At 37.8% G+C, this 24,035-nt stretch overlaps 1 protein-coding gene across 1 annotated transcript in view; it reads left to right on the forward strand.

Moving 5' to 3' along the window:
- Positions 1-24,035, forward strand: part of LOC126266708 (tryptophan 5-hydroxylase 1) — a 240,407-nt gene that overhangs the window by 215,778 nt on the left and 594 nt on the right. Inside the window, exon 11 of the mRNA XM_049971157.1 lies at positions 19,009-19,238. Coding sequence (XP_049827114.1) covers positions 19,009-19,238 — 230 coding nt within the window. The remainder of the gene's footprint in view (positions 1-19,008; positions 19,239-24,035) is intronic.

A 24,035-nucleotide genomic window follows, 5' to 3' on the forward strand; every position in this document is an offset into this window, starting at 1 on the left:
AAATTGATATAGTGTGAGATCCTGCAGTTTAAATTATCTAAGTTTTGTCAAGTTTTGCAGAAGTACAAGTTGATTAATAAAATATTACTAAAAATGATGAAAAGTCATATGCTTTTGAATAAATGGTTATAGGCATCACCAAAGCATTTATATTTAAAGAACTAATGATTTATTCATTCAGTAACAACATGCAAATAATTGAAATGGTGGTTCTGCAGTTATGCAAGTAAGTATGAAATAAAAAAACAATAATTATGAGCTTCAGTAAAGATTAGATTTATGCATGTGTAAGAGGTATCAGATTACCCAAGGACTTAACTAAAGATCAGTAGCTCAGAAAATATCAAGGCCTCTTCTTCCAAACAGTTCACACAGTAATCTCCAGTTAACAAATAATTATCATTAAAGTCCAGTATAGCAATTAACATTCCTAAATTTTCATAATCAAGCTTATATTCTAACAGTCAATTCAGTACCTATGCTTAAATGCAGTCAAAATAATACAATTTCCAAAGCTGCGCATTATCAGACATTTTCATATGTTAAAGTCCTGACTGGTTCACAGATTCCACATTCAGCTAGGCATGGAGTTTCTCTCAGTTTGAACAAAAATTAAAGTACTCCCATGGCTGTTTGCTGCCCAAAACCCATTAGCTAACAAGTTCTCAACGATGCTAACTGCTCTTCAACATACACATTACCTCAATGACCCTACAGTGCAGAATGACAGAAGCGGCGCTTCACATGCCATTTGTAATAACTGTCAAATTTTGAAATGATCATAAAATACATAAAATGGACGACCATTTGAAATATAGAAAAAGAGGCATCTTTACCTGCTTGTCCCCTCAGACCACACACAATATCCTAAGACTGGTAGTTTATCCATAATTCATCAAAATATGAAATTTCTGCACATGTGCTCAATATTATTAACAAATAAATTGTCATTAATATGTTATTAATATAAATATGGCCTGATCAATAGAAACATGTATTCCACTCTTTTTTAATAGTAGTTTTATTTTGCATACGTATTACCACATGTAAGTGACTTTGGTCTCTACTTAAGCTGAATTAACATTTCATTAATTCAACAAAAAGCTACTTAACAAACTATACATATGATACATGGTTAGATAGGGAAAGCTTCAATGAATGTTGTGCTGCATTTACTTTCTGTGTAAGTGTAGAGAATATTATGTTCTGATACATTTGCATCATAAAAATTGTATAAAACTTTGTACAATATTGTTGTTGTTGTGGTCTTCAGTCCTGAGACTGGTTTGATGCAGCTCTTCATGCTACTCTATCCTGTGCAAGCTTCTTCATCTCCCAGTACCTACCACAACCCACATCCTTCTGAATTTGCTTGGTGTATTCATCTCTTGGTCTCCCTCTACGATTTTTAGCCTCCACGCTGCCCTCCAATACTAAATTGGTGATACCTTGATGCCTCAGAACATGTCCTACCAACCGATCCCTTCTTCTAGTCAAGTTGTGCCACAAACTTCTCTTCTCCCCAATCTTATTCAACACCTCCTCATTAGTTATGTGATCTACCCATCTAATCTTCAGCATTCTTCTGTAGCACGACATTTCGAAAGCTTCTATTCTCTTCTTGTCTAAACTATTTATCGTCCATGTTTCACTTCCATACATGGCTACACTCCAGACACATACTTTCAGAAACGACTTCCTAACACTTAAATCAATATTTGATGTTACCAAATTTCTCTTCTTCAGAAACGCTTTCCTTGCCATTGCCGGTCTACATTTTATATCCTCTCTACTTCTAACATCATCAGTTATTTTGCTCCCCAAATAGCAAAACTCCTTTACTACTTTAAGTGTCTCATTTCCTAATCTAATTCCCTCAGCATCACCTGACTTAATTCGACTACATACCATTACCCTCGTTTTGCTTTTGTTGGTGTTCATGTTATATCCTCCCTTCAAGACACCATCCATTCCATTCAACTGCTCTTCCAAGTCCTTTGCTGTCTCTGACAGAATTACAATGTCATTGGTGAACCTCAAAGTTTCTATTTCTTCTCCATGGATTTTAATACCTACTCCGAATTTTTCTTTTGTTTCTTTCACTGCCTGCTCAATATACAGATTGAATAACATCGGGGAGAGGCTACTACCCTGTCTCACTCCCTTCCCAACCACTGCTTCCCTTTCATGCCTCTCAACTCTTATAACTGCCATTTGGTTTCTATGCAAATTGTAAATAGCCTTTCTGTAGAATGAAGGCTTTCACAACCGGGTGACATGGCTGTTGATATACTTTTCGGGATGTGAGGCCGTGGTCCAAGAACTTTTCTGCTCCTTACGTTTTGTCCAGGACTGCGCTGGACTTCCTCAGAGGCGGTGCTCAGCTGAGTCTTGCCGACTGACTGGTCGGGTGTCTGAGAGTGACTTATATATTGTGAGAAAGGGGGGCGTGGTTCAGGAGACACGCGATGAGCAGTGATAATCCATAGGAAAGTTAAGGTTGACTATCGATTACCACCTTGTCAAAGATAAAACTTGTTAGCATTTTTGTAGAGCCACTGTCCATATATTGCTAGGTTTCATAGCCTCCTCTTTCCTATTAAAATTATCGTGATGTTTATATATGTTTTATATATGAGTCAGTTTTTCCAATAAATGGTTGTAAACAAGTTGTTAAATATCTTGCTATTTCTTAAGTGGGAGAATTGATGGCACTGACTATGGGTCTTAAAGGAAAATCTATTTTATGAATTTTAGGTACACCATACAATCGGAGACACATAGCTTCACTTTTCAACAAAGTTCTTTTATCTTCTTTTCGGATAGAGGTAGATGACTTAATCAAATTATTTTTTTACCTAAGTACACTGACTGTAGGATCCCTCGGAAGTTTTTTGTACTGACTCATATATAAAAGACTCGCATCATTTTACTGAAAAACTAGAGGGACTAACTCTGGCCCCTAAAGATATCCTTGTAAGTTTTGACATTGTGTCCTTATTCACAATGATTCCTGTTAATGAAGTTATGATTTTCATAGCGGGTATTTTTCCAGAAGATTTGACTGTTCTTTTCAGACATTGTCTAACATCAAGTCAGTTCCAGTGGGATAATGAATTTTTTGAACAACTTGATGGAGTAGCAATGGGTAATCCATTAGGCCCTGTGATTGCCAATCTTTACATGGAGAAATTTGAACAATCAGCCCTAGACAAAGCTATTAATAAACCATCTTGTTGGTATCGATACGTAGATGACACATTTGTGGTTTGGTCTCATGGCAGAAAGGCCTTGGACGATTTCTTTGATTATCTAAATAAAATTCACCCAAAAATACAGTTTACCATGGAAATAGAAAAGGATAACAGAATATCTTTCTTGGATGCCTTAGTTATGAGACAGCCCAATAGAAGCTTGGAATATAAAGTTTTTCGGAAGGCAACACATACGAACAGATATTTACACAAAAATTCTAATCATCATCCACAACAAAAAAGGAGTGTCATAAAAGGTTTTGTCGATGGAGCGGAATGGATATGTACACCTGAACATTTAGATGCTGAAGTGAAACACCTGAAGCAGGCTTTTGAAAAAAACGGCTACTCAAGAAAAGAGATAAATAGAATTTTGCGTCCAAGGAACAGAAGACCAAAAGATAAGAATGAACCACAACAACAGAAAAATACAGTAGTTCTCACCTCTTATTAAAAAAGTAACAGATCGGATCGGAAAGATTTTACGAAAACATGACATAAAACCGGACTTTAAACCAACAAAGAAAATAAGTCAAGTAATACTATCTGTGAAGGATAAACTACCTCCCCTGTCGACATGTGGTGTGTATAAAATTCCATGCACCTGTGGTAAAGTGTATATTGGTACTACCAAAAGAAGCGTAAATATGTGACTGAAACAGCATAAAAATCTTTGTCGACTTGGAAAACTAGAAAAATCAGCTGTAGCGGAATGTGCTCTTCAACCAGGCAACCACCAAGTAAAGTTTTCGGATACCAACGTTTTATCTATAAAGTTAAATTACTATCCATGGTTATACAGAGAAGCATTGAAATTTATAAACATCACGATAATTTTAATAGGAAAGAGGAGGCTATGAAACCTAGCGATATATGGACAGTGGTTCTGCAAAAATGCTAACAAGTTTTATCTTTGACAAGGTGGTAATCGATAGTCAACCTTAACTTTCCTATGGATTATCACTGCTCATCATGTGTCTCCTGAACCACGCCCCCTTTCTCACAATATATAAGTCGCTCTCAGACACCCGACCAGTCAGTTGGCAAGACTCAGCAGAGCAGCGCCTCTGAGGAAGTCCAGCGCAGTCCTGGACAAAACGTAAGGAGCAGAAAAGTTCTTGGACCATGATCTCACATCCCGAAAAGTATATCAACAGCCAAATAGCCTTTTGCTCCCTATATTTTACCCCTGACACCTGCAGAATTTGAAAGAGAGTATTCCAGTCAACATTGTCAAAAGCTTTCTCTAAGTCTACAAATGATAGAAACGTAGGTTTGCCTTTCCTTAATCTAGCTTCTAAGATAAGCTATAAGGTCAGTATTGCCTCACGTGTTCCAACATTTAGCATTTCTGAAATGCTTGTGCTGCAGCTACTTCAGTGGCTGTGCAATGTGCGGAGGAGTGCCATCTTGCATACAAATGATCCTATCCACACATCCATGCTGTTGAAAGGTTGAAATGATGTTGGTGTTCAAAAGACACCCGTAGTGTTTACCAGTGGTGACTGTGCATCTTGACAGATCCTTGTAGATATGCTCCATGGCCAGTCATTGGTCACTTCCATGAAAGCAAGAAATTCCAGAGTGAATGTATCTCTTGCTTGCAGGTCAGCAGAAAGCAACTCCTAAATATGGGTGATTTTGTGTGGATAGCAATGCTAGGCGTTCCATAGGAATTTAGGTGCCAAGCTATCAGAGATGTCCAATGTTTGGACAATTCCCCGTGCACTGCATGTTTGGACGCCATTGCTGTACACCTTCTGCAATGCTGTGGCCACACCTTTCACAGACGTCTGCCATATTGCACTTCAAAAGAACCTGTATTTTCAAATTATGAAATCATTATCTCCATACTATCAGTAGACACTGGACCATGCCTTTTTTCACACCTTTGAATGTCCAGAACTTCGACAGGGTTACTGGCACCCAATCACCTTTCTTGTAAAAGAGCTTTACCAGCAGTTCGCAATCTTCATGGAGACAGTCATGTTCTTTTATTGTGTTGATGTAACTTGTTTAGTTCTTATAATATGATTGTTTTTAAAGTGTCAAAAGGTGCACCTCAGCACTGATATAACAGTGCAGTGTTTGGATTTGTGATCCAATAAATTTTTGAATTATTACATGATTTCAAAGAATTATTCAGTAGCCATTGTCTACCATTGTGTGAAAACTGCCATGTTTGTCACCTCAGCAGTCTCCACATGCAGGCACTCAAGCAAACCATCTTTCACCACTGCCAGGGCTAAGGAAAATCCCATCCCTAGGGCCACTGCCCAGCAGCCAGCCTTGGACAGTGGTTACTTTGGCCACCTGTCCTGGCTCAGCACCTGTCCCACCTTGGCTGTGCAGATATTCGAGATTTCAGTAATTTCACCCAGCTTACATGTTCTGTCACAACTTGCAGGTTTTCTTCCACAACTACAATTTGTACACCATACTTTTGTTTGCATCTGTCTTTCTCTCTCTCTCTCTCTCTCTCTCTCTCTCTCTCTCTCTCTCTCTCTCTATCTCTATCTCTATCTATCTATCCATCTCTAGCTCTGACATTCTTTACAAATAGCATTAAAATCATCACCAAATGTTTCTCACTGATTTCACGCAATTTGCACAGTGTCCAGTATCACAGCTTTAATCTTGTCCTTCCTCCTGACATACTACACTAGTTCCAACATCTAACTGGGGTAGATTTTTTTGCTGTCAAGCTGGTCGTACCTGAGATACCTCTGACCATGATATAGTAATAGTGCCATGGCCTGTAACACCAACTTGTATCAGCTTGGTATCTCAGTTCCATTATGCACTGCTTTGAACTATTTTCCACATGATGTAAAGTTAAATATCCTACTTAAGGTAATGCCACAACCACGCAGAACCTGTTGTGATGATAGTCCACTTCTGATTCCCATGTTATTCCCTTCAGTTCTGATAGTATTGTATCACAGGTATTTAAGAATTTGCATTTGGCTTTCTTGCAGTTACATTAGAAGTGTGGCACTGAAATTCTAACATTTTCAAACAAGAAGAGACAGTGTGGTATTGGGTTGCAAGGCACACACTTGTCTCAATTCAGTTAACTTTCACGTTGTGTGTAACCAATTCTCTTCTCTGGGTAATCAGCTACCTCGATCTCCCAAAAGCTTCTTCTCCAAAGACTATAGCTGGTTAAAGGAATTTATTAAAACACTTCTCTATCCTTGAAATAATTTTAGTACTCGTAAAATACTTTTCAGTTCAATCACTATACATTTAAAACTTTCACAGACAATAAATTTTCCGAGCTAATTTATTCCTTAAACATTAGACTCATTTACACATATTCAAATGGCATACATGTGTCTTGCTTCGTTCATAGCCAAGACATAGAAGTAATTCAAAAGTCTCTAGTCTCAAACAAGTCCAATACATGAATGAACATAGAAATCTATATTCAATTGTTCATTAGTCTTTTTACAATCAACAGAGACATTAAAGAGCACAGAATACTACATAAAGTTTCCTTGTTCTTGTCAACCCATACATGAAAACACTGTGGACCGTACAGCAGGAACTTGTCTGCCGCCGGGTCCATCTTTTTCTCGTAACTGTTTTTAGACCTGCACATTCAAATAGATGATGCACAGTAGGATGTATTCATTTCTTCCACTCACCTCTAAAATATTGGGTGTTCAAAATGCTGGCTTAAATCAAACACGCGATATTTTATACAATCATTATGCAAATTTATATCATATACAATTCTAGCAATATACACTCCAACATAAATCTTTGTACTCATTTAGAATAAAATCTAGCTAATCTTTCATATATTCTACTCTCACTCTATTGTGACATCAAACCCGAATATTCCATTATGATCTTTTAAGTTCTTCTAATATTTAGGCTTCGTTAGGACTCTGTCTCAATTTCCAATTGCAAACTCCAGGTGTTCCTGACACTTTAGTACTTTATTCTTTATTCTAATTCATTTGCACTGCTTCTTTAGCACGCAATGGTCTTATTATTTATAAAATTTTTGTAGTCTGGAGGAACTCTGGGCAAAATAAAAGTGTTCCTATTGCCACTCAAAAAACATAAGAATGCGAGTGAAGTATAGAATTCAAACTTACCAGAATCATTTCCACAAAATTTTGTTACTATGGTCACAATACTGTCCTTTCCCCTCTAGAAACAGTACATCACATATGAGTTGATCCTATGAGTACCCTTTCTCCTTCTGTTTTGGTAGGTATGCCCCAGTTTTAATACCTTAAATGTTTTCTGGTAAAGTTACAAATCTATTTTGCACCACAACTCCACTTCTTGATAGTGCATTTAGTCCCCGGAGTCCTCCCTTACTTTTTAACTTATCATACTTGGTATATACTATGTCTCTATACACCATTCAATATATAACATGTTTACTTAGGTTATTAGTGCCCCACTATCCTACAAAGCGTCAGAATATTTGCTGTTCTTGATGCATAACTTCATTAATTTTAGACCTAATAATCATCAGTGAGTACAATAACTACACTAACAGTTTATCATTCAACAGTTCCTTCAACTTTACTGAACAATTATTATTTTTTGCTTGCCTGGCATAGAGCTGTAGCTGTGTTGGTGAGCACATGTGTAATCAGTGCCAGTGATCAGCAGTCACGCCAGCAGCGTCGAATGTTGGTTTCAGCATCAGCTTCAGCAAGGTGAACGTGGAGTCAGCAGCGGTGAGCAGCAGCTGGTGCAGTCGGTGTTGGTGGGTGGTTACTGCATTGGCGCAGTGTACGTGTGTGAAAACTGCTTACTCTCCACACCCAATCTTCTTAGTCAAAAAGTTTAGGTCTTCTCTCCGTTCCCCTCCTCCACCTCCGTGCTATTACTTTCTCATGTGTTTTACTGCGTTGCACTCACAACTTTCTTCCATTGGTTTATTGGACTCAATACAATTATTGGAAACAGTTCTCATATCTTGTTAGGCCTGGTTGCTATGGCAACACCTAATATCTTCCTCCCGTTTCTGTCCTGAAATTCCCATTTTCTTTGGTTCCTATCACTTGTGTAGCCACATTCTAACATTTTTCGTGACAGAAAATAATATCTTCTTATTTCTGTAATCTATTGATCACATATATGAACTTTAGTGTCAACATACCCATCCATTAACGATGTATAGAACTGCTATGCAGAAAAAAATTCTCTTCTTAGACATATAAATATCTTTGTCATCTCATTCATATCTCAAGCTTTAGATATAATTAAGTACATTGTGACATACAAGTTGGTTTAAAAACTATATGAAAATATGAACAATGTGTCTTGACATGAATGAACATATATATTCAATTGTTCATTAGTCTTTTTACAATCAACAGAGACACTAAACAGCACAGAATACTACATAAAGTTTCCGTGTTCTTCTTGACCCAAACATGGAGACTCTGTGGACCATACAGCAGGTACTGGTTTGCCGCCATCCGCCTGCTGGGTCCATCTTCTTCTCGTATCTGTTTTTAGACCTGCACATACAAATCGACAATGCACAGTAGGGCATATTCGTTTCTCCCACTCACCTATGAAATATTGCATGTTCGAAACAGTGGAAGGCCTAGTGGTTCTAGAATTTACTCCAAAATTCTCGAAGCACTACAAAATGTGAAGGGAGGAACTCAGGTACTCTATGGACATTATCCAAGGTACCTACTAGAGTACATCTCTGGAAGATCTCTCAGACTTATAACTCACATGACAACTCCACTTTTCTCAAATTTAACCAATATTTATCTCTATTTCTCTGTAACCCAAGACTCACCATAGTTTAGCCAAGTGCTTTCTCTGCACTGCATGGTGTAATGCCTTCTTTGTTAACATGCCCAACACACTATATCCTGGGACTCAGAACATGGAGGCTCAATACCTGATAGGTTACACTGAGTACATATCATGGTTTCCAAGGTTTAACTCTAGGACCCCTTTCTCAAGCTGAAATCACCTCTATTCCCAATGTGGTATAAGGTATATAAAGGACGAAAGAGGCTGGACACAAAACTGAGAACATAGGAAAAAGAAAACCCACAAGTGGTTACTGTAGGCACAGGCTGAAACTTAATCACAATGGAATTGCTGGAGTGCTGACATTGGCAAAACCCCTAACAAGTACCAGAAGGGTACAAGCTCTCCCCCTAATTGTGCAATCCCATCACAGTTGCCAGTTGTAACAGGCTGATACTACAGTCTGTCACTGAGAAGTTGGGGAGTGTTGCTTTTGCCGGGCATGATGTAGCTGGAATCCCTAAAAGATAATGTGGATTCAATCAGTGAGCAGTGGAGTCAAAAGTCTGCCAAAGATTGGGAGGGGGTGGGAGGAGGGGGGGGGGGGGGGGGAGGAGAAGCAACTACATAGGCAGATTACAATAAAACTTCTTGTTACATCAAACTAAAAGAGACACAGATATTTTCTCTTGTCTGGTAGGCAAGGCCTGCTGTTCACCCAAGGTGTCTTTCTACCTGATGTAGTGGAGATGGCCACATCCAAGAACCACAGGACCATGTATGCTGTAAGAGTTGGTGCACTGATGATTCACTGCAGTGATGGCTACCTGATGCCAAAGTACTGTCCTTGCAGGCAACTTCACTTACTGTGAGTGGAACTGTTGCCACCTGGCAAAGGCCCACCATGTTTACATAATTCAATGGGCAGCCTTATGGCATGGAACCTTGGACCCCAGGGAGTGTGGGGGGAGGAAGCTGTTAGCCTTTGTATTCTGGTCCTCTGAGCTCTGTCACCAAACTCTTCACTGCCGATAAGTCACATAGCCTGCCTATTTATAACACCCCTGATAAAGTCATTTTCCTCCCCGGTGGTGAAGGCAAGAAACGATGCATAATGCCTAGTCACAAGAATTTTGCCGCACATTAATCAAATGCCAGGATGGTTATTAGGTTGAGTGTATTGTCAAGTGCATGCCTTCAGGGATACTAAGTGGATCACCATACATCAATATTCCTTTGTGTCACAGTATCCTATCACTACGGCCATGGATATGACTGCTTTCACAGGTGGCCCTGGCTCTGATATAGGATATACCAGTGATGAGAATAGAACAGGATGTGTTGAGTGCACATATAGAACAAGTCTTGCACCTGGACTTTCTACTGAGTTATGACCCATATGGTGAGTGTGTGGGAGTAGGTATTGCATAAAGACGGATCAGTATATTTCAGAGATTGAGCATAAAGTGGATGGTGGAAGGATTGTGGACAGGATGTTCCTCAGTACAATATTTCATATTTATTAAACTTATGTGTATAGCTGCTGAGATAGTGCTGTCATATAGTGATGAAGTAAATGGTCTGACATATTGTGATCCACCTACCAATCTGATTGGGGTTTGAACTGTCACCCTCCCAAATGTGAGTCCAGTATGCTAACCACTGCACCATCTCGCTAGGTTAACAATCTGAGGTATCCTTCTGTGAGCTCATTACCCACATTTTGTTGACATGTTGGATGACTGACATTATACCTTTGGCATAATTGGTCCATGGCAGTTTAGTGCTTGTGTGCCTTTTGAGATGAAATGTCCTGTATTTCTGACCTCAATAATCTAACAGTGATCACATTCACTGAGCTCTTGAATCTTGCCCATCCTTTGTATAACTATATCTTAGCAGTGTAGTGCAACTTACTGGGTGTGACAACATGAATGCTACCTCTAATACAACTGCTCATCAGTATTCTTGGCCATGTGACAAGAATGTTAGTTTTTGAATTGAGAAAATGTGATATACAGAAAACAACAATTTTAGAGACAACTTACAGTACTCCTTAAAGATTAAGCACTCTGAGGAAGCTCATAAAAGTAACTAATTACTTATGATCTATCCCAGTAGTGTTCTTCATTGTAGCAAAGACATTTACACCTTGAATACTATGATGGTACTGACATTAGTGGTGCTTCAGATTAGGGAAACAGGAAGGTAAGGAGACTTGAGAAAGTGGAGAAAGTGGAAGGTTACTTGGTGATGTAAATATGATAAAACGTTTCTTGGGGTGGGGGGGGGGGGGGGGGGGTGAGGGAGTCAAAAGGGAGAGTAAGTACAAGTGAGGCAGTAGGAAAAGACAATCAGAGAGTAAGTATCTATGCTTAAGAGAAAAGTGCCCAAGTAGGATCAAATTTAAAAGAAGTGAATATATAGTAAATACAAGATCATGGAGATTATCAATAGAGAAGTTTACAAAATAGAGGGATAGACTACAAACAGACCAAGAAGAGAAGGTTGGGCAGACAGAACTATGTTAAGTACAAAAAGGAGATAAGCAAACAAGTGATAGGAACTAGAAAATATTGAGTCAGGGAGGCTTCCAAGCAACAGAATGTACTGAAGGTACAGTTCCTGCCTATTCAGTTCAAAAGACTAGATATTACAGGAGAAATATCTCAATAGGATAATTCATAATGTAGCTGTTGAAGACTGCAACATCATCCATGAAATTATTTAATCATTTATCCAGTCTTTCATTCATTCATTCATCCATTAGATTCAAGAAATCTCTTCATAAAGAGGAATGTTCAAGAATGAAGAATGAGTCAAAGGATTTATTAACAAAAGAAAAGTAATTGTTAGACAAATTGCAACAAAGGCACAGCAAAACACATAGTAATCAAGGAACCATTTATAAGCTCAGTCCAGTTACAGAGCACAATTGTGGAATCTTATTGGTTGTTTTTCTTAGATTGACAGAGAAAAATATCACAAAATATGCTTAGTTTTGGTGTGGACAACAGACAGCTAAGACCATTGGTGTTTTGTCTCCATGGTTACATAAAATCAATGCAATGTTATGATTGTGGTCTTAACTGGAATAAGCATATAAGCAGCTGTCAGAAACTAAATCTGCAGACAGTCTTAACAATCTACATCTGCATCCATACTTAGCAAGCCACCTCATAGGTTGTGGAGGATGCTCCCCTAAAAACAGTAAGTGTCAGAGACACAGCATACAGGAAATGCAAGGGGCACCCAACATTTGATAATCACATCACATGCAGGCAGTTATGCAACCAAGCAAGTCAATCCATCAGATTTGCAAAATTCAGGTATGCCCACTCACTGAGTGCTTCCACAGATGTGCCGTACTGTGAAAAAATCTAGGAGGCCTAAAAACAGGCAAACCCATTTTCCTAATGAAGGCATAAATCAGTATTTCACAATCCTGACATCGATACTTGACCAACACACAAGAGCTAAAACTACTGATTCCCTCAGTGCTTCAGTGGTTAGTGGATATGAGGAAATTTATCTCTGTATACTGTAAGCCCTAACATGGTCAGGGAGTCAATTGCATGAATTCATTCTGCAGCTGTAGGACACAATAACATTGCAACACAAATGATCAGTTTTCTCATTGATCCATTGCCACCCAATATAAAGGGACATTTTTAAGAATTCTCTAACCTCTTTCTCCTTCCCATCAGACCAGAAGCAGGGACTCATAAAACCATTACCTAACAACTCTCCAACTGTAGACCCATTTGAATTCTACCAGCACTATCCAAGCCTTTAAATACATAGTTTGTGGACAGCTCATTAATTATTGCACACCATATCCCACAACCTTTTAGTTGAATACCAGTTTGGTTTTTGGCAAAATCACAGCACTGACTATTATGTGATTTTTAGATTTCAGCAAAGCATTCACACTGTGGACTTTGACATTTTACTTGCTAAACTCGAAAGCCTAACTTTTTCTTCAGCTGCTGTACAATGGTTCCACTCATACATTACACAGTGTAATGATTAGAACAAAAAGTTAACATTGGACAAATGCAGTATCAGGAGTCTTGCGAGGATCAGTATTGGGCCTGCACTATTCTCATTATATGTTAATGGCATCTCAACTGTTCTCTCCCACTGTAAATATCAAAACCATCAGGTCAATCCTACTTTCCTCTGATGAGCAATATGTTTTATTTCCTATTACACACTCTCAGTATCTGTAATTCCAAAATTTATGAGACAAGAGAAAGACAGAACCATACCATGAATAAAAATTTGGTAATGACACCCTAAAAAATGTGGCTCTTTTAGATGTGTTTTAGCAGTAAATGGACCAAACATACCATGGCAAGAATTTGGAGAAGTTTCAAATTGTGGTCTGAATGTCAAATTAATGTTACATACTTGTTGCATGATTTTTATCACATATAGTTTCAAATATCTCACAACATATGACAAGCCATTGTTTCTGCATCTACATATATACTCAATAAGCCACTGTGCAGTTCATGGTGGAGGGTTTTCTCCCTGTATTATCAGTTTTCTGCCATGTTCCACTTGCATACTGAGTGAGGCAAAAGTGACTATCTATATGCCTCTCTATATGCCCTAATGTCTCATCTTATTCTCATAACCTCTACCCAGGATATATGATGGTGGCAGCATAATGAACAAACGGTCTTCTTCATATATAGGTTCTCTAAATCTGTAAGAAAAATAAAACATGTCAAATACAGTGATACCTCTACATCAAAATTCTCAATATAATGCACTTTAATTGTTTATGTAACAATGAAGCACACTATTCTTCACAAAAAAAGCCCCTTAAAAGACAAAAAAAGTCTTCAAGCATAACTGTGATTTTCACTCTTATGACACTACACAGAGGTATAATCTATATGTCAATATAGCAAGCATAATCATTTGGAGAGCAGGAGTGTGTTATGCTGTATTACGCTCTATAAGCAATTGACATCCTGTTTGAAACAGATACCAAATTTAAATTTATTGTGTCCAAGCTTTGAAACACCATAAAATTAGTGTAACTGATCAAATATTCTTAACCATACTATTGTTTCTATCATCTCATTTGTTTTTATAGATATGATACCAACTTGCAATATGTATTGAATTATTTTTCAAAATCATAGTATGTATAAATTGTATTTACTGTATCAAACCTGACTGGTCCCAAATCACAATTTACAGGACCAATAAAGAAATACTCATAGCCATTTCAACAGCATATTTTATTTTGAATCTATATGCAGTTTAATCCGTATGGTCGTATTCCAGAATCATTTCATTAAGAGACAAATACTGAAATAATTGAAATGTCAGCTTGCATGGCACTTTGTAAGCACAAAGTCACAGTGTTTGTAAACTTAAAACACCATCGTAATCACCATCCTCTTAATAATAAATATAAATAATAATACTAATACTAATACTAATAATAATAATAATAATAATAATCCCCGTGGAGGCCCGGGAAAAGAATAGACCTTTGGTATGTTCTGCCAGTCATAAAAGGCGATGAAAAGAACAAACCACTAATAGGGCTAACCCCCCTTTTAGTGTGATTAGTTGGTTCAGGACAGAACTGATGAAGCCTTGGACAAGCGCTGTCGTTGTCGGGGATGACGCTTGAACCCTATGCCCATCCACAATGGTAACAACACTGCTAGCCACATGGAAAATGATTTAAATCCAAATAGAGATGTTTTGCAGGATATGCTTCCTGCAACCACTCTAGAAGGAAAACAAAGACAGAGGATGAGATGGTCAGATGAAATTAACCGACACCTCATGTTCTGTTATTACCAAGCAACAAACTTAGGAACCAACACAACTGGATACAGATCACAAGTATACACAACATTTATTACCAGATACCCAGAATTAAAATTTTTAACAGAACAACGACTAGCTGATCAGATCCGTGTAATAATCAAAAATAACAGGATACCCCAGTCAGAATTAGAAAACATAAAACAACAAGTACAACAAATACTGGACAAAATAATGTGCAATCAGAAGAAGAAGAAGAAGAAGAAAATACAGTAATGGACTCAAACATCCTAGAGCAAACAAACAAAGAACACCACGCATCAATTAAACAATCAGAGGAAAATTAAACCTTAAGATAGCCACCAGAACAAGCACAAATAGAACATGAAGTGACACACATGTTAGATATAGAAGAAAAATTTCAGCTAGCATGTATAGAATACAAAGACACAAATACACACATTAGACCATTCTTGCATAGACCACCAAATAACCCACAAGTCGAAACAACAATAACAACTATCAACACAATCATACACAACAAAATAAATGAAAATACAACTATGGAAGAATCACAACTACTGGTTTATATAGGAGCACTCACTACACTAAATATACACACTAGACAGAGATCAGAACAAACCAACACACAGAAGAAACCCACAGAACCTGCATGGCAACACAAGCTACAGATCAGAACAGAAAAACTGAGAAAAGGCATCGGACAGCTAATACAATTTATAAGAAATGAAATATCAGACAAAAAACTAAAAAGGTTAAGTAAAATCTCACAACAAGAAGCGATAGAGCAATTAGATGAAAAGAAGCAGAAATTACAAGCATTGGCCAAATGACTTCGAAGATACAAAAAAAAAGTGAAAATAGAAGGAAACAAAACCAAACATTCAACACAAACCAAAAGAAATTTTCTCAGACAATAGATAACACACACATTAAAATAGACAACCCACCAAACATAACAGACATGGAACACTTCTGGAGCAACATATGGTCAAACCCGGTACAACATAACAGGCATGCACAGTGGATACAAGCAGAAACAGACACATACAAGATGATACCACAAACACCTTAAGTGATAATTTTGCAACATGAAGTCACCCGAGCAATGAATTCTATGCACAATTGGAAAGCACCTGGAAAAGATAAAATACCAAATTTCTGGCTAAAGAAGTTCACCTCAACACATTCACATCTAATTAAATTATTTAACAAAATAGAAAGAAACTTCCACATGGGAAAAATATATTAAAAACAAAGATTCCAAGACTTACCAAGCGGGAAAGCACCGGTAGACAGGCAAAATAAAATAACACACAAACACACACACAAAATTTCTAGCTTTCGCAACCGACGGTTGCTTCTTCAGGAAAGAGGGAAGGAGAGGGAAAGACGAAAGGATGTGGGTTTTAAGGGAGAGGGTAAGGAGTCATTCCAATCCTAGGAGCGGAAAGACTTAACCTAGGGGGGAGAAAAGGACACACACACAAGCATACATGTCTGCTTGTGTCTGTGTATGTGCGGATGGATATGTGTGTGTGTGTGTGTGTGTGTGTGTGTGTGTGTGTGTGTGTGTGTGTGTGTGTGTGCGCGAGTGTACACCTGTCCTTTTTTCCCCCAAGGGTAAGTCTTTCCGCTCCCGGGATTGGAATGACTCCTTACCCTTTCCCTTAAAACCCACATCCTTTCGTCTTTCTGTCTCCTTCCCTCTTTCCTGAAGAAGCAACCGTCGGTTGCGAAAGCTAGAAATTTTGTGTGTGTGTTTGTGTGTTATTTTATTGTGCCTGTCTACCGGCGCTTTCCTGCTTGGTAAGTCTTGGAATCTTTGTTTTTAATATAAATTATTTAACAGTTACACTGCAGACCCATACACATTCCCTGATACACTTACACATGGAATAACTTATCTGAAACCTAAAGATCAAGCAGATACAGAAAACCCAGCAAAATATCGCCCCATAACATGCCTACCAACATTACACAAAATCTTAACTTCAGTCATTACACAGAAATTAATGACACATACAACACAGAACAAAATTATAAATGAAGAACAAAAAGGCTGTTGCAAAGGAGCACGAGGATGTAAAGAGCAACTGATAGTAGATGCAGAGGTGACATATCAAGCTAAAACTAAACAAAGGTCACTACACTACACATACGTTGATTACCGAAAATCTTTTGATAGTGTACACCACTCATGGTTACTACAAATATTGGAAATATACAGAGTAGATCCTAAATTGATATAGTTCCTAAACGTAGTAATTAAAAATTGGAAAACCACACTTAATATCCAAACATACTCAAATAATATCACATCACAGCCAATACAGATTAAGTGTGGAATATACCAAGGAGACTCATTAAATCCTTTCTGGTTCTGCCTTTCTCTGAACCCACTATCCAACATGCTAAATAATACAAATTATGGATACAATATTACTGGAACATACCAACACAAAATCACACATTTGCTATACATGGATGATCTAAAACTACTGGCAGCAACAAATCAACAACTCAACCAATTACTAAAGATAACAGAAGTATTCAGCAATGATATAAATATGGCTTTTGGAACAGACAAATGTAAGGAAAATAGCATAGTCAAGGGAAAACAAGCTAAACAAGAAGATTACGTATTGGATAACCACAGCGACTGCATAGAAGCGATGGTAAAAACAGATGCCTATAAATATCTAGGATACAGACAAAAAATAGGAATATATAATACAAATATTAAAGAAGAACTAAAAGAAAAAATATAGACAAAGACTAACAAAAATACTGAAAACAGAATTGACAGCAAGAAACAAGACAAAAGCTATAAATACCTATGCTATACCAATATTGACCTACTCATTTTGAGTAGTGAAATGGAGTAACACAGACCTAGAAGCACTCAATACACAATGCCACAAATATAGAATACATCACATGCATTCAGCAACAGAAAGATTCACATTAAGCAGAAAGGAAGGAGGAAGGGGATTTATTGACATAAAAAAACCTACATTATGGACAGGTAGACAATTTAAGAAAATTCTTTCTAGAATGAGCAGAAACTAGCAAAATACACAAAGCAATCACTCATATAAATACATCGGCTACACCATTGCAATTTCATAACCACTTCTACAACCCTTTAGATCACATAACATCAACAGATACGAAGAAAGTAAATTGGAAAAAGAAAACACTACATGGCAAGCACCTGTATCATCTAACACAGCCACACATCGATCAAGACGCATCCAACACATGGCTATGAAAAGGCAATATATACAGTGAGACGGAAGGATTGGTGATTGCAATACAGGATCAAACAATAAACACCAGATATTACAGCAAGCATATTATTAAAGATCCCAATACCACAACAGATAAATGCAGACTTTGCAAACAACAAATAGAAACTGTAGATTACATCACAAGCGGATGTACAATACTAGCAAATACAGAATACCCCAGAAGACATGACAATGTAGCAAAAATAATACATCAAAAACTTGCCATACAACATAAACAAATAAAACAACACATTCCCACATACAATTATGCACCACAAAATGTACTGGAGAATGATGAATACAAATTATACTGGAACAGAACCATTATAACAGATAAAACAACACCACATAACAAACCTGACATCATACTCACCAATAAAAAGAAGAAATTTACACAACTAATCGGAATATCCATACCCAATACAACAAATATACAGAAGAAAACAGGAGAAAAAAATGAAAAATACATCCAAGTGGCTGAGGAAGTCAAAGATATGTGGCATCAGGATAAAGTTGACATCATACCAATTATACTATCAACTACAGGAGTCATACCACACAATATCCACCAGTACATCAATGCAATACAGCTACATCCAAACGTATATATACAACTACAGAAATCTGTAATTATTGATACATCTTCAATTACCCAAAAGTTCATAAATGCAATGTACTATATACCGTAGAGTTAAAAGGAAGTCACGCTTGATCAAGGTCCGCGTCACTTTTCATTTTTAACCAGACATAATGTCTGAGACAGGAAAGAGAAATAATAATAATAATAATAATAATTTTTAAGTTGATGATGATGGTGATGATAAATTTTAATTGCAGCTAATTTTTAACAGTTTTTTGTTCAGAATATCAAATCAAAATTTTGTATTTTACAGCTCTATTTCTTCACAGTTGAATTTGGTTTGTGTAAGCAAGATGGTCAACTGAGAGTATATGGAGCTGGACTTTTGTCATCTGTTGCTGAGCTTCGCCATGCTGTCACAGCAACAGATAAAATAAAACGCTTTAATCCAGATGTGACCTGTCATGAAGAGTGTATCATTACTGCATTCCAGAATGCTTATTACTACACAGATTCATTCGAGGAAGCAAAGGAGAAAATGAGGTGAGAATTAAAACTCAATATGTCAATTTTTTTTATGAATTTAGGGGTACATAAGATATGGGACAAGATAGTTACGGAATGTTACAATGGACATAAGTTTTTTGATGAGTTAAATGACATGAAACAATGAATAATTGTGATACATAACACTTGTTGGACTATACTCTTAAAAGTTATTTATACACACTCCAGCACAAGAAAGAGGTGAAGAAAAGTGTACTAAAGGACGTACCCTCCCAAAGTGTACATGTGTTTCCGATATGAAACTGTACAATATACAATGAAGCACCAAAGAAACTGGTATAGGCATGAGCATTCAAATACAAAGACATGTAAATAAGTAGAATATGGCATTGCATTCAGCAACACCTATATAAGACAACAAGTGTCTGGCGCAGTTGCTAGATCAGTTACTGCTGCTACAATGGCATGTTACCAAGATTTAAGAGAGTTTGAATGTGGTGTTAAAGTTGGCGAACGAGCGATGGGGCTCAGCATTTCTGAGGTAGCAATGAAGTGGGGATTTTTCCACACAACCATTTCGCCAGCATACTGTGAACATCAGTAATCTGGTAAAACATCAATTCTCTGACATCTATGCAGCCAGAAAAAGATCCTGCAATAACAGGACCAATGATGACTGAAGAGAATTGTTCAAAGTGACAGAAGTGTTACCCTTCTGCAAAATTGCTATAGATTTCAATGCTGGGCTATCAACAAGTATCAGCATGCGAACCATTCAATGAAACATCATCAATATGGGATGTTGGAGCCAGAGGCCCACTTGTGTATCCTTGATGATTGTATGACACAAAACTTTACACCTCGCCTGGGCCCATCAACATTGACATAGGACTGTTGATAACTGGCAACGTGTTGCCTGTTCGGACGAGTCTCATTTCAAATTTTGTTGAGCAGATGGACTTGTACAGATATGGAGACAACTTCATGAATCCATGGATCCTCTGCATGTTAGCAGGGGACTGCTCAAGCTGGTGAAGGCTCTGTAACAATGTGGGGCATGTCCTGTTGGAGTGATATGGGACTGCTGATACATTTAGTTTTGACTCTGACAGGTGACACATAGTAAGCATCCTGTCTGATCATCTGCATCCATTCACGGCCACTGTGCATTCCGACAGATTTGGGCAATTCCAGCATGACAATACGGCATGCCACAAGTCCAGAATTGGTACAGATTGGCTCCAGGAACACCGTTCAGAGTTTAAACACTTCCAAAATCCCCAGATCTGAACATTATTGAGCATATCTGGGATGCCTTGCAACATGCTGTTCAGAAGAGATCTCCATCCCCTCATACTCTTACGATTTTATGGACAGCCCTGCAGGGTCCATGGTGTCCATTCCCTCCAGCATTACTACAGACATTAGTTGAGTTCATACCACATTGTGTTGCAGCACTTCTGTGTGCTCATGGGGGCCCTACGTGATATTAGGCAGGTGTATCAGTTTCTTTGGTTCTTTGGTGTAGATGGCACATATATTGTTGAAGTGATTATGTATGCAATCATACATAACATAGTTCTTTGAAACAATATACTAAAGCCAATCCAACTGAGCAAATTTCTAATTAAGTACCATCATGAAAATGTAATTTAAGACTTCATGGTACAAAGGCTTCATGGTGTAGTTGCCACTTAGAGATCTCAGCTGCAAATACTGGTCTATTACAATATATTATTTGCCCTATATTTAATAATAATAATAATAATAATAATAATAATAATTTCCTAATGTGCATAAAAATATATGCCTCACCTTTTGCTACGAGTTTATCTTCATGTAATTACTAAAGATTTATTTTCTATCTCGTATTGCTATTTTTATAAGATGCTATTTCTTTCATATATACTGAAACATTATCTTCATAACAAATTTATTTTTTATCAGGGAAGGTGGAAAGATTGGCTTCCTTAATGGAACTGAATTGTTCCTTACAAACAAAGCTCTTCAAATAAATAATCTCTTCCATTCTGTAACACCATTGTACCAATAAAATGTTTAAAATAATTTAAAGTAGTTTGGTGGTTTGCAATTAAAACTTGGGTCTCCACACAAGAAGTCAATAATCATTTATGTACAGGATTGGAAAGGACAATTTGCAAAGAATAGAGTGCTACTACTCACAACTTAGAAGAGGCACTGAGTTGCAGGCAGGCAAAATGGAAGTACTACAAATATGTCAGTTTCAGACAGGAAAAGGTGGTAGAGTGTAGACAGTGGCTGGGTGTGTGATTTTTCTACTTCTGAAGAAGGACTTTGTCTGAAAGCCGAAATATTTCTAGTATTCTTTTTCAATATTTTGACAGGTTGCTACGCACATTATAGTGGAGATGTTGCCTTGCAGATAGACATGACAAAAAGACTGCTAAACAAGTGAGCTTTCAGCCAAAAGGCCTTCTTCTAAAGTTAACATGCACACAGTCACACAAGCACAACTCACACGCACACAGCCACTGCCGAGGCTGAACTGCAAGCAACTGCGCATTATGGGAAAATCAATTAGGGTGGTGCAGGTAAGGAGGAGGGTGGGGTGCAGAGCAGGAGGGATAGCAGGGTAGCAGTTGGGGATGGTAAAGTGCTACTTGTTGGAGTGTACAAGGAAATGGTGGGGACACGGTAGGGCAGCTATGTGCATTGGCAGATTGAGGGGTGGGGGGATGGGGGGTGGGAAAGGTAAGGAACTACTGTGAGTGCATTGGTGGAATAGAAGGCTGTGTAGTGCTATTCCATCAACACATGCACTGTCACTTTAGTGTTCTCCTCTTCTGCTCCCACCAACCCCTAACCTCCTTACTACAGCTAATTGCCCTACGATGTCCCCAACACATCCCTCTACACTCCAACAAGCAGCACTTTATTCTGTCCCCCACCTCTATCCTGCTATCTCTCCCCCTCCCCACTACAGCCTTCCCCTTAGCTCTACCTCCATGCACAGTTGCTCAGAGTCTGGCCTTGGCAGATAGTGGTAATGCGGATGTGTGTTGTGCCTGTGTGAATGTATGTATGTTGTCTAGATTGGAAGAAGGTCTTTTGGCCGAAAGCTCACTTGTTTGGCAGTCTTTTTGTTGTGCCTGTCTGCCACTCAACATCTCCACTATATGGTGAGTAGCAATCTACCCTTTTCATAATATTGTCATTATTCTATCCTGGTTTTTCCATTGTTTGATTGAGCATTATCTTTCATTACACTGTTTGCAACTCAGTGCCTCCTCAATGTGGTGAGTAGCAGTCTGTCCCCTTTCCACATAGGTGTTCCCACCGCAGTACGGGTGGAGGGGTGGGGTGGGGGGGGGGGGGGGGGGGAGGGGGGGAACCAACACCTCAGCAAAACTATTACATACATATATCAAGAAACTTAGAAATTAAAAATGTAACTAACAGTTTTCTGGTGTGCATCAGTCATTGTTTAAGAGAACTGAAAAAAAGAAACTGTAGAATAGGAGAGTATATGCTTTTGGAATAAGTCATGGCAGGCAATGTTTTCTGTGTTGCCACAGATGACAGCAACCAGCTGACTTGACAGTTTCTTTAAGGATCATATCTGGTTATAAGCAGATCAAAATGTTGTCCTCTTACTTGTTGGTTTTATATAATACAATTAACATAGCAATATTTTTACTCAACTGAGGAAATACATCACAGATGATGTATTCAAAGCATAAGGTTATAGGCATATGCTAAATTAAACACATTTGGCTTTCTCTGTTGGCTTCAGTAATCTAGATACTAACAAAGTTTGCAAAACTGACAAAAAACAAACAATGCATCCATTTTTGGGATAATTACAAAGTTATTATAGGTAACTGGAAGTCAGACAATCTTATTTACTTAACTTTGTGCTAGTTGATGTAGAAATTCTTCATTGGCTGTTCAATTACATCAATGATTTTGCTTGCTGCAAGCAAACAGGGTTGATGCTTGGAGATACATATTCCAAAATGATACTATGAACCAGGAAACAAAAAGCTTCTTTTTATGAATTTTATCTTTTTCAATGATTATAAGAGACAATAAGTACTATATTAATAATATATCATTAGAGTAATTAACTAATTAGTTTATTTTAATTGTGTTCTTCCATATTTCACAAAAATGAGGTGTGTTGAGTTGTTGCATTGCACTATCAAACAGGCAAAGCGTGTATCCCTCAGTAATGAGTGAAGCAAAATCTTATAAAAAGACCTCTCACCAAATCCGAAGAAATTCTGGTCATACATTCAGGCTATCACTGGCAGCATAGTTAGTGTCCAAACACTCACAGATGATACAGGAACAGGAAGCAGAAATGCTGAACTCTATTTTCAAATGTTCATTAACAAAGAAGGATCCACCTGTACTCTCCCTGGTTAATTCTCGCACCACTGCAAAGATGAGTTCATGTCCATGGTGTTGAGAAACAGTTTTAAGTGAGGAGTCCAGATAAGAACTTTGAAGACAAGATTAGATTAATACAGCACACACGAAGGGATTTAAGCAATCATTCTTCCTGCATTCTGTACAGGAATGGAAAAGAAATAAATCCTAATATGAGCTACAATGGGAAGCACCTACTGCTATGCACTTCATAGTTGTTTGTAGAACGTGGGTGTAGATAGATTGAGATATAGTTTTATACTGTATGGCCACATTTATACTACAAAGAGAATTTTACATATTCATTTACAACATAAGCAATATCCCTGAAAAAGAGAAAACAATTCTTCAACAGTACATATTGTTTCACCCTTATTGTCTCTTATCTTACACATGTTGTATTCTGTAAGGCAGCATACT

The sequence above is a fragment of the Schistocerca gregaria genome, chromosome 4, assembly GCF_023897955.1.
Source record: "Schistocerca gregaria isolate iqSchGreg1 chromosome 4, iqSchGreg1.2, whole genome shotgun sequence".
NCBI classification, from domain to species: Eukaryota; Metazoa; Arthropoda; class Insecta; order Orthoptera; family Acrididae; genus Schistocerca; species Schistocerca gregaria.